Below are 13,119 nucleotides of genomic sequence, written 5' to 3' on the forward strand. Positions count from 1 at the left end.
AGCTCAAACCCTGATAAGCTTGAAACTTTGCTGAAGTTGATTCTTTTGGTACCACTGAAGCCTGTTCCGAATTCAGAGGAAACTACATGTATGAATACATGTTTTACATAATCTTGAACAAAAACTACATTCACGTGGGAGAGTATTTGACATCTGGAGCGTGGATATGTGCAAGTTTACCTGAATATCATTATCAAGCATTGGATCTTACTTTTCAAACTTTTCAAACAAAAAGTTGGGTTCTGACAACTCAGTGTTGGATTAAGGCTCGGCAGTCACCTATTTGAAAAAGCCAATTATATTTGTCTTTTGGACAATAGACTAACCTGGCGGATGCAAGCAGGGAAGAATCCGGCCGTTTGGACATCGGCAGCGGTCAGGTCGACATTCTGGGAGCTGATGACCAGGTTTGCCATGCAGCCACGGAAACGCTCTCGGGTGACAGTTCTGGAGGAAAAAAAACAGAAGGGAAAGGAAAGTATTATTCATGCAGAAATGCTATAAATAGACTTTAAAATATTCCATCAATATTGTTAATTAACATTGCAGCTGAATCTTACTGTAAGACTTATCATTTCAATAATCCAGATAATTAATAATTTTGTTCATGATCATCATCTCTCTCATTCTTGATCCTTTTGTCCCTTTGCACAAAATAATGATCAAATTAATACTATTCTTACCACCATCAGCATCAGCATCAGCAGCAGCATCATCACCATCAGCATCACCGTCATCATCATCATCATCGTCATCATCATCATCACCATGATCATCACCGTCACCACCATCATCATCATCATCACCATCATCATCACCCTCGTCATCATCACCCTAATCGTCGTCATCATCATCATCATAATTATCACCATCATCACCACCATTATCATAATGCAATTCTACTTACGGGAACTGGCCATCTGGAATGGCAACCAATCCACCAATGTAGATGAGATCATTGGTGGCCAGCTCAGTCTCTGATCCGGGTGAAGAGAATGAAGCAAAGTCCTCCGTACTATGATAAAAAACAGAAAACAAGAAACTCACAAAATTATGTCGGCACTTTGTGTAGCTGAAACCCTGATAGTGCAAACCAACAGAATAAGAAAATTCATGATAATAATATTGTGGATGCCACTTAGAGTTGATTAAAAAGTCTGAATTCAGATTATAGTCTGAAAAAGTGACATCCCTGTAATATGGACACCATGTGAATAGTGCTTAATAACATGTTTCTAAGCAAGTTTGCATTGATCGGTATTATGAAGTGCTAAGTCTGTGCAAAGCAATGCGGAAAATACACGCCTGAATCTTCAGGTCAAGATAAAACACATAATTTCAAGGACTACTCACATTGCTTCCTGGGAGATGGTGAAGAGTTGGGTGGCCTGGCCGGCACGGAAGAGGTTGATGGTGGTCCACTTGTTGTTATTGTACATATTCTTGGACCTCTGAGAAACGGGACCAGATCCAAGGTCGTATTCGTAGTAGATACGACCGCCACGCATCTCCACAAAGAAAGTCTCTCCCTGAGTGAAGCAAAATCAAACAGTACAAATTGGTATTTGATGAAGGTAATGTCAATGTCAACACAAAGACAATTTAAACAAATGGAGGAAAAATCAATCAAGCACTTTAAATTTCATCAAAAGTTGTGACGTTATCAAAATTTTCCCTTTTTTTCGAATGGGGAGAACATCATTGACAGCATGCAAATGGTGGAACGATGATGTCACATACTCACTATAACTATAGTACATTCTTAGCTGAAATAGCAATTATTCAAATGTCATCTTTTCTGAAGCTTATGCTTCTAATGGTTTCTTCTGCATTCAATTGAGTATTTCTGAGGGTTATTATTGATCCATTCAGACAAGTTATACATCATTTTAAAGCTTTCGATGTGCTTATTCAGACTCAATAAAAATCTCAAAATTCATTTTGGGTGACTTATTGCTGGCTTTGGGATGGCAGGTCAACCATAAAGGTTTCGCTGCATTAGGATGGTGAACCTACCTCATTTCCGGCAAAGAGGAGGAGTCCGTTGGGGGAGAGCGTCTTGATCTGCATCTGGATGCGGTTACCGACAGCCATCTCCTTGGTTCCACGTGGGACAATGGCGTAGCCCGTCCCGTCGAACATCACCGCGGACGGAGGATCGTCGGGGTCGGTCGTCACAGCCAGGTCCGTCACGTTCCTGATACAAAAAAGGAGGAAATAAGTTTATGGATGTTCTTTAAACACAACTATTGAAGAGGTTCAATAATTGATTTGATTCAATTTGATTTCCACATTTCTATAACGTATAATAATAGCTGGATTTATAAAGCGCTTTATGCCTGAGGATACAAAGCGCTGCTAATATTACCCCAGCTTTAGCTCGAGCTACCTTCATCGGCACTCTGTGCATGCAAGGAATTACTCCTGGGTCACCTCACCTGGGTTGAGTGCAGCACAGTGTGGATAAATTTATTGCTGAAGGAAAACACGCCATGGCTGGGATTCGAACCCACAACCCTCTGTTTTAAAAGCGAGATTCAGAACCACTAGACCAAGATGCACCCACAATAGTAATAATAATAACAATATTCAACATTTATATGGTGCTTAATAAAATGTTTTAAATGTTGCATACTATTACCATGGCTTTAGCATGGCTATCCTGGTATTATCATTTCAACATTACATAACAATAAGCAAACATTTTCCATCAAGATGATTACCATACATGACATTAGTCTAGTTCAAATATAACTTATACTTGGAAAGTTTCCTTTTTCTTTTTTTAATTGTTGAAATGTGCAGTAAATGAACTAAGGAAAAAAATAAAACCAGACTACAGTACAATAGTAAGAACCATTAATAGAGAATCATACTGGACTATCATGAACATTTCAATATTACAAGAGTGTAAGGATCATTGATAATTATTACATCCTTTCATTTTTACCAAATATTACAATTTTACCTTTGATATTGAGTTTTCTCTCTTCATAATTTTTTCACCCGTTTTTTCTTTTTTTTATAAACAAAAGACATTTTTAACAATTATTGTTTAACTTCATTGAGTGCATATCACAAGGTTTAATACATAGACTTCATCCAGAAGTCAACAACCTGTTTCACGCTTGACAAATGGTTTTATAACCTCCCCCCCCAAAAAAAATAAGCGGTTCCTTTTTAATGCGTAGTGTCAATGGTTACCCACCTCATTATTCCTTCATTGACAGAGCTAGCGTTGACAAAGTTCCAGACTCCGATGGGGGTATCACCATACTGGAATTCATCCATGCCACCAACGAAGTCACGGTTGCTGATGACACCAGGTAACTAGATAGTTGATGAGAGAAATCATTTATCTATATCATTATTTTTCTTTCATTCATTCATTCATCCATTCATTTATGTATGTATGTATTTAATCATCCATCCATCCATTCATTCATTTTGGGCAGGGTAGCCCCATCAATTGAAATAATGTTTATACACAGAGGCCAAAACACACACAAAAAACATAGAAATGCATATATTAACAGGTACATAAAAAGTTATTGCACTATGGAGTGTAAACAGAAAGTCATTACGTGAAACAAACAAAAGCATACCTGAGCATTTTCTGGAGCACCTCCGATAAACATGATGGAGTCGGGTTGGAGATCAAGGAGGGTAAACTCCCCGCTGCTTGATGACTCTCCGTCCTGCTTGCCGGTGCTCTCCGTGGTGACAGTGACCTTGGCATAGCGACCATACCTGAAAAGATATTGGTAAACGTGCATGAGTAGCAGTTCAATGAGGAAAAAAAAAAGAAGATTTGGAATGCTAAAGGGGGGGGGAGGATGAGGAAAAGCAGAAAAAGAATATAATGTGGAGTTAGAGGATTACCCCAGTATTATCCCACTATTATCCCAGTATTTCCCCAGTATTACCCTAGTATTACCCCAGTATTACCTCAGTATTATCCCAGTATTACCCTAGTGTTATCCCACTATCATCCCAGCATTACCCTAGTATTATCCCAGTATCAGCCCGGTATAATCCCAGTATTACCTCTCCACAAGGACGTATCGCCACATCCCATCTGTGACATCCTGAGCTACCTGGGTCATGGCATCATCATCTCCAAGGTTGTAGCGGAAGACAAGGTTACGATTCTCAATGGTGAGGGCCAGGTAATCATCCTGTTTTGTGAAAACGGGGAAAAGGATACAGCCTAGGCATTCTATTGATATAACATGACTCAAGCCAGGGGCGTGATTCACAAAGAATCAAAGTTTCAAGGTTATGATTCTCAAGGGTGAGGGCCAGATAATCATCCTGTTTTGTGAAAATGGGGAAAAGGATACAGCATAGATATTCTATTGATATGACTTGAGCCAGGGGCATGATTCACAAAGAATTCAAGTTTATTGAAAGTTTGCTTACAATACAAATTAACTACTTCCTCAATACCAGTAGACATCATTTATTTATTTATCTAATTTTTCATTTGAAATTGATTCCTGCCAGCTGGTAAATAATTTAATATTCAAAACACCAACATTCCTAAAACTATAAAACATTTTTATTATTCAGGGGTGCAAGTCAATTTTACTTATTGTACCTGAAATGAGGCCAGAACACATTAAAACTCCATAAAGCCTGACAAGACCTGAAATAGGAAGTTTTCAGTTCTTGCAATAAAGCAAAAGCTTTAGATTAGAAATTACTGTTTATTAGTCAAAAGAATAAAAAAAGAAAGATAAGGAATAAAGTTCATACCGATGAAGCAGGACCCCCAACGTAGTAAAGGAGACCATCGTTGGCTTGCGTAGTGAAGTAAAAGGAGAACGAGGAGATTGGCGTTGATTCCGAAACCTCGGCAGGAGCCTTGAGTTCCACGTAGCTGTCTGGACCGAACTTGGCTGCAACCTTGATCTGTGAGCGGGAAAATTATGAACATTATAGAGGTTTTGCTTAAGGAAACGTGGAGTGTCAAATCTGTCGTGCAGACATGACAATGTGCATTAAAACCATGCGAATAAACTGAAATGGACACTGTGCGTCTAACATAAGTTCATGTACATGTAGATGTCAAACTTCTTGAAATAATGAAGTGAAGACTACCGACAGACTTTGGAATAGCATGCCTAAAAAAAAAGGAGGGTCACAATGACTTGAGAATGCTCCTCTTTTGTTGAAAATAGGGGACATACATCAGGGACATAAAAAAGGAGGGATTTTCAATGGAAATGACAAAGTCATGTAGACTGCCAAAAAGGAAATTTGTGCTAACTTTGAAAATTAAAACTGATGCATATTGCACCAAGCAGGTAGATATCATCAAGAATAGAATTCTAAGATTAAGAACAGTAAAGATATAAATCAACGCAGCCCTTACGTGGTCTTTGCATACACATTTAACTGTGATCCAAAATGGCAATTTCAAATAACTGGGATGAATAGATAGAATATCTCCAAACCTCTAAAATAATACACTTTGAGAGATAACATTGCATAACCAAGCTTTAAACATTGGTGATGGACAGTAAATTTAGCATGCTAATATCATGCTGTGAAGATAGAAATGTCAAAATAGTGAAAAAGATTTCTTGAAGATCACCCCCCCCCCCTAATAATGACTACAAGACATGTACAAATGCTCTTGAACTATCAGACATAAAAACACAAAATAAAAAGATTTATGATGAATTACTGCCATGCCACATGTGACACAACTTAAAAAAGGAAAAAAGAAAATGCATCTTTACAAAAAAAATGGAGTAAGAGAACATGTATAAACTAAAAGAAATCATAATTTAAAAACACATCTAATGAATGGTAAAATTTAAGCCAGGCATACAGTGTATCTCTTTTTTTTTTCTTTTTCTCACTACGGCTAGAGTTTGTCACTACGAATAACAAACACACAATCTTCATGTATGTTACCGTGTAGAGAATTCTGGGCAGGCAAAATGTATTATGATATCAAATGAAATGAAGAAAATCTGACTCACACTAAAAAATTAAAAGCACTTCTATATATATTTTTTTTTTTGCAGAGCTTTTTTTTAGAATGAAAAATGGGACCATGTCCATGTAATTCTACTATTTTTATCCCAAATGTGTTGATTCACTGATCATAACGTAGAACATAATTGGATAGAGTATTTTAATCAGTATTTGTTATACAAAGGGGCTTTGAAAAAAAATTAGTTACAGCCTGAAAGCTCCACGATTTAATTTAGCTGCTTTGTAAATGCAGCAGTTTATAAAACTGATAAAAGTGCATATTCTACAGATTTATTTTGCCAGACTACTCTCTCAAAAGATAAGCTTTTCAGATATGGTGAAATCATGGCAGAAAAAGTTTACTAAAAAATGTGACTGTTCTAAGCGTCAACCAAGACTACTGATTATCTGAATCTATCATATTTTTAATTGCCAACAGCAACTTTTTTCTTTTAAAGTTAATCTCAAATAAAAATTCATACAGAAATACATAAATCTGTATGTAAATTGAAATGAAAAATTTATGCATTTGCACAGAGACAGCAATTTACCATTTTCATTGCATTGCCAATTCAAGGATTAACAGTGATTATTTTCCTTTGAATTGCATCAAACAGTATGTACAGATGCAATCAATATAGGGAGGTATGTATGTTACTTTTCTTTTTATTGATTTTCATTCTTTTGGCATGTCATTTAAAGTAAATAGGCAAAACCACAAATTGGGGTCACTTTTATCCAAAATGGTAACAGAATAAATAATATTCTAACTTTATTTCTATTTGAAAGTGTGTTCAAACAAAAGCACATGATTCTACTCACTGTTCAAAGTTGAATTTCCTGAAAATCTGCCCCTTCGTTGAAAAGTAAAGTTGGGACCAGTTGACTTTTCAACACATGATTTCAGAAAAAACAGTTGTTTTTCAACAACAATTGCAACTATCAACTAAAAATATGTGTATTTCAGAGTAATATTTGGTACTATCTCATGACACTCAAGTGCAATATTCAATGCTACTCTATGATATTAAGTATAATATTGACATTTAACATGAAATGTTGTTTCAAAATTTAACATGGCTTTTCAGGGTAATATTTACAATATGTATTTTGTTTTATTCAAGTATTCAAAAGTATTTTATGGTATCAAGTGTAATATTTGTTGCTTTTCATGGAATGTAATCTAATAATTTATACTATCTCATGGCAATTTGGGGTAGTATTCTACGCTATTTCACAGAGGCTTGAATCTCATTTTGATCAAAAATGCAAAGGACACATAACTGCCTGCCCATTTACAACGTCTTACTCCAGGGGTAAAACCATTCTACATGCAAAGCAATAGAATTATTGATTAAGTATTCATATCTCAATCAATATATCAGTTGGAAAAAAAAATACATTTCATATGTCACATATGAAATAGCTACCTTGCATTTGGATAAGCTTGAAGATATGATGACATGAAATAAAACAACTTTTTCAAAGCTAACCTTATGTATGGGTATTACTGCTAAAATTCTTGTTTAAAAGACTAATTTTAGGCTCTTTGATGCTAACTTTGAAGATAACTGCATTTCATAATAATGATTTTTCAAAAATTAATAGATGCTATTATGTTACAATATAATATTGGAGTAATATAGTGATTAGAGTATATAAGGGGATAACAGAAAAATTAGAATGACGCAAAAATATAATTAAGGTGTAGCTCAAAAGTTTTGAACTGCAAAAGCTATCTCAGCTGGTTTTGCACAGGATTTTATTTCATCAAAAGGAGGACTGAAACAAATAACATCCTTTTTAAATGATTTTGTATTGTAAGGGATCAGTTTGGTTATCCCTTTACTTATTTTTAATTTTTTTTTGGTTTTGTCTAGATGGACATGATCCCTTACTCCGTTAGCCAGTGAACGTGCTTCGGCAATCTTTTTCTGGATCTCGGCGAGGTCGTAGGTCATGGAAAGGGTCATGTTGCCCATGAGACGGTGCTGCATCCGGAGTCGGTCTCTGATGTCGGGGATCTCTCCGTAGATGCGATTGATTTCATCCACTGTAGGGGGTGGGTGGGGTGGAGAGAATGGGAGAGAGTTTGAATTAGACGTACATGTGCATTTACTTCATGTTATCAAGTTACAATCGGGGGAGTGTTTCATGATAGGACTTGTCACATGTTTTAATCCACAAGTCCTGTTTTAGCCGACAGTTACCATAGTAACGGTGCTTCTCAGCCAATCAAAATCAATTAAAATGGTCAGAAATGACAACTTGTTGGACAGAAAATGTTAATGAAACGCTCTCCAGTTCAATAACAGGTATCATCCAATATCAAGATCAATAAGTTTGAGTATCTATGACTATATATCTACATGTATCTATCTGACTGTAATTGTCATGATCATCATCGTCATCGTCCCCACCACCATCATATCATCATCGGTCACATCGGATCACTGTGACTCCCATATGCACGTGAGCCAAGTTTGAAGTTGATCTGTCAACATCTTATATCATGTTTTATGACCTCTGCGACCTCATTTAACCCCGAATCTCAGTTTTTAAGTTGATCTGTCAAATGGTTCTTCATTTATCACAAGAAAAAGCTATTGTTTATATATATATATATATATATAGTAAATAGTGGTAGTAAAATACGAGCTGTGATTGGCTGGATTTGTACCACGTGACCTCCCTTCAAAAAGTTATATTGTACATATGTACAATATAACTTTCGATTTTTGGATGGCAAAATCCATGATGGGGGGCTTAGATTAAGGGATCTATTTACTATAATAAATAGTGAACGTTCTATCATACAATATTACTGGACTATATGAACTCCAAATATAAAATTATCCCTCGTGCAAGCCTATTTCACCTCGGCCTTCGGCCTCGGTGAAATAAACCTGCACTCGGGATAATTTTATATTTGTCGTACATATAATCCAGTATATTGTACAATAGATTGTACACTATATAGTTAATATATATATATGACATTTGACCCTTTGACCCATCGTGACCCTGAAATCTTTTCAGATCCCCAGGACTCCTACATCTATATCCATATGACAAAATTTTAAAGCAGATCTGTGGAACACTTCTGTAGTTCTTGTGAGGAAAAAAAAACCCCGAGACAAATGGACGAATAATCCCCTTAAAAACAATATGCCTACTATACAATGGGTGGAGGCATTATATTAGATACATGTACGAGTGCAGTTGAAGAAATTGTGAATGAAACGCAAATCCTTTCTTGTGTATTGCAATTTAATTAACCATTGTTGCACAATATAAAATCTATTGAACATAACTGTGCTCATCTACTTAGTGAATGCTTAACAATTAATGAGGTAAGGTTGAACTGATGTCTACATGAACAGTTTTTGTGTTGTAATAACAAGAATTATCTACTTTGTGATTTGGAATAATCTTAATTGTGAACAGTGAAATATTAGCAAACATATATAAATATTTACGACAACAATGGCTAGTCTTCTAAGCTTATTATAAATGAAAGAATATTAATTAAAAAAAAGTAAAATGCTAATTTGTGAACAAGGACTAGAAGATATACATTCATTTGACAACAATGTCACAAGTCTTGTACCCTTATATGACACATAAAAAGCTACATGTACCTAAAGCTAATTGCATTGGATCATGTACGAGTACTGAAATGTATTTCAATGGATAACTCCCACCCCACCTAAATATTGCAACCCTTGCAAACTAAGTGCATGCTTGCGACTTTCTGTGTACTAGTGAGTGACGCAAAGTGAAGACGCATGTTTGCTAGAATCTAACTATTTCTAATCCTGGGTCTTACCCGCGCTCTTCTCCCTGGATGGTGTCCCTAATGGAGGGTTGAAAAAATGGGCAGATATATCACACATATTCCTTTGAAACATATTAAAGCTAATGAGCCTTTTCATAATTTAACAGTGCATGCGCAGTAAAAGGTCATTTGAGATACATCGGGCCGTGGTTTTCAAATTCACCGACATAGGCGTTTGTGATTTTATGATTATATATATGTATTGCTTATATTTTTGCTTTAGTTTTTTGTTTCAAATAGTGATTGTTTTAGTAGCCCAAACATGGAGTAGTGTGTGCGTAGCACTTTGTAACCGAAAGGAAAAGGCGGCTACTTCAAAGGACTATGGGATCGGATCTTAAGATATTCTTCTCGTCGCTTTCCGGTACGTCCGAGATAGCGCATGATCTGTGACATCAATGATGGAGTTGTGTGCTATTCCATCATTGACGTTATGGCACAGCAAAATTTCTTTATGGGCGTTTTGTTTTCAATATCACTGTTAGAAAATCGCATGATGGAATCGTGCACTATTCCATCATTGAAATTACGGCAGAGTAGATTTTCTTTATGGGCGTTTTGTTTTCAATATCATTGTTATCGCTGGTCACATGCTGTTTTTTTAACCGATCACTTTACAGGATTGAACTCGTACATGTAAGATATAACATCATGTACAGTATTAAGCGCAGTAGAGAATATGAATACCATTAGTTGAATGATAAACTGAGGATGCCAACTTACGAGAATTTTGTGAGGATGCCATCCTATCGTTAGCTTCTTGGATCGTATCACCGAGACCATCAAGCTTAGCCTTGACGTCCCCGGCACGGGCAATGATGTCATCAGCCCGATCCTTGGCATTGTTTCCGATGTCTTCAGCAGCCATGGCGGTATTCGCAGCGCCCTCTGCCAGATTTCCAAGGTTAGCTGAGGTGGAAACAGTGTATGGTGGTCATGAAATGACAAATCTATGGTGGTTATGATATGATAGGCTCTTATATTGTCAGTTTCATAAGGTTTTTTTTCTGAGGTGAAGCATGGAGGAAAAGATAAATTCGAATTTAAAGAGAGTTTACCATGAATCCATGTTTAGTTTTTTGAAAGAGCAAAAACATAATAGGTAACTGAAAACTGGCAAGGATAAATAGGTAATATTAATTATAGGAATCTGCCAAGGGTCCCAAAACACAAGGGATAGGCCGACAGTTGTTTTCACGATTGATTGTACATTGTCACCGTAGAAACATGTTCTTACGATCATTGCTATGCTTTGTGTCACGGGCCCCAGGTCATGTTTTTTGGGGGACCAAAGTAATTGGCTTGACTTATGGCTAAATCCAACTAAGGTGATTGTAAATAACATATACTTTGTTTATTTCGGTCTCACAATTCCTTCGCCTTTGGTGATTGTGTGACATGTACAAGTTTGGCTGAGGCAGGCTTCAGTGTCACCATAGCCAATTTATAATGTGCATCGAAAACTCTTAAACCAATAATGCTCACTCATTTATCCGATGATTTTTCCATTGAATTACATATCTTGCATATTTTCACATGGCAACGGAAAGCAATGGATGAAGAAAAGCATGATAATCTCACCAATGTCGCAGTTGTCTCCCGAAAAACCGAGCCGGCAACCGATATCAGCTGGATCACATTCAGTGACAATGGTACATTCACTTGTTGCTATGAAACACATGAAAAAAAATCAACATTATTAAAATAACAGAAGGAATTTGATTGTCATAAAAGTCTTCATGGTTATAATTTTGTTAACATCACTGCATCAATGAGTAACCCAATGAAATAGTTATGGGGATTGTTCTCATTGCACTCACATTCAGATTAGCACCCACCACCATCGTCCTCTTCCCCATCATAACTACATGTATCATCCTCCTCCTCCCCATCATCAATGTTTATCATCTTAATCCTCGACTCCACTACCATCATCGTAATCATCATTCCCATTCTCTCCCTCTTTCTCACCATCACCATAATCTTCATCATTCTCACCATCATCACAATTATCCTCAACCTCATCATCATCATCACCATACTTATCCTCCTCCTATTTTCCATCATCTTCATCACCACCACCACCATCATCATCGTCATCATCATCATCACCATCATCATCATCATCATCATCATCATCATCATCATCACCATCATCATCATCATCATCATCATCATCATCATCATTATAATCGTCACCTACATCATCCTCATCATCATCACCACCACTCATACCATCCATACCCACCAGATGGGATAGCAAGGAGTCCTCTCTCGATCTCTTCCAATCCATTTCCTACAGAATCCAGGTTTTCTTTAACTGTATCCACGACCTGCTCTACTTCGTTCAGCTGATCCCGGAGACCTGAAAAGTCCAAAAAATAACAAAATAAATAATTGAATCCTTCAATTTCAATACGACTAACCCAAAACAGGATATTCAGGGATTATTATGGAATTCATGGAGTTGCAATGCAATTGTTTGCTTTTTATTGACTTCATTAACAAAAATATGTGGTGGTCAATGGTGTCAAGTTTTCTATACAAGTATGAAGTTCCTCAAGGTTCAGTTCTGGGTCCTCTTTTTCTTCTTCATACAAATGCTATTGTAGCTACTATAATAAAAACAAGAATCTCAATCATTTTATTACATAAACATATGTACAATACTGTACATGTACATAACCGATCAAAGAATGGTTTACTACAAATAAATTTTGAGATTACGGGGAAATATAGTATCTTTGTTTAGTCATCAAAACACTATGGGGATCCCAAGTTATTTGTGAATAATGTGGACAATTCAGGAAAAATCTTTTTGATGGCCACTTCTTAAAACGTAACTACCTGCTATGGCTGCAACATTAGATAAGCTTTATCATTGTAAAGAATGGGATTATCCCAGGACACTTAAAAAAAAGCATTTTGGGGGACAATAGCTGAGCCCCTCCGCAATTATCTTTTTGTTCATTCATTCAATGATTTTTTTTTAATACGGTGAAAAAAAAAGCTTTCTTCATGCACATTAACCTAATACATCTGAAACACAACCATGTACAAATATGCCATGGGACTTACAGTGTCATATCAAATATAAAAAAAAACATACATACATACAAGTAAGTTGCATCATCAATTGAGTTATATATTAAGTCATGTTAGAGTGGGGTAATTGTGCAAACATGGGCTTAACAAATGATCAACATGCCACAGTGCAAAATAATAGTGGAATAAGTGCATAAATCGTCTGGGCACCGTCTTACAAAGAGTTACGATTGATCTACTCAAATCAT

General features: G+C 36.4%; 1 protein-coding gene across 4 annotated transcripts in view; it reads right to left on the minus strand.

Annotated features, from left to right (window-relative positions):
• Positions 1-13,119, minus strand: part of LOC121430820 (laminin subunit alpha-like) — a 110,891-nt gene that overhangs the window by 17,759 nt on the left and 80,013 nt on the right. For all 4 annotated transcript variants that reach the window (XM_041628232.1, XM_041628233.1, XM_041628231.1 and 1 more), the window contains 12 exons: positions 12,075-12,191; positions 11,408-11,494; positions 10,550-10,735; positions 7,887-8,041; positions 4,759-4,914; positions 4,048-4,178; positions 3,606-3,750; positions 3,209-3,330; positions 2,017-2,197; positions 1,354-1,529; positions 908-1,015; positions 327-447 (listed from right to left, as the gene is read on the minus strand). In XM_041628232.1, the coding sequence (XP_041484166.1) occupies positions 327-447; positions 908-1,015; positions 1,354-1,529; positions 2,017-2,197; positions 3,209-3,330; positions 3,606-3,750; positions 4,048-4,178; positions 4,759-4,914; positions 7,887-8,041; positions 10,550-10,735; positions 11,408-11,494; positions 12,075-12,191 (1,685 nt within the window). The remainder of the gene's footprint in view (positions 1-326; positions 448-907; positions 1,016-1,353; positions 1,530-2,016; positions 2,198-3,208; positions 3,331-3,605; positions 3,751-4,047; positions 4,179-4,758; positions 4,915-7,886; positions 8,042-10,549; positions 10,736-11,407; positions 11,495-12,074; positions 12,192-13,119) is intronic.

Source organism: Lytechinus variegatus, chromosome 17 (assembly GCF_018143015.1).
Source record: "Lytechinus variegatus isolate NC3 chromosome 17, Lvar_3.0, whole genome shotgun sequence".
Taxonomy (NCBI): Eukaryota; Metazoa; Echinodermata; class Echinoidea; order Temnopleuroida; family Toxopneustidae; genus Lytechinus; species Lytechinus variegatus.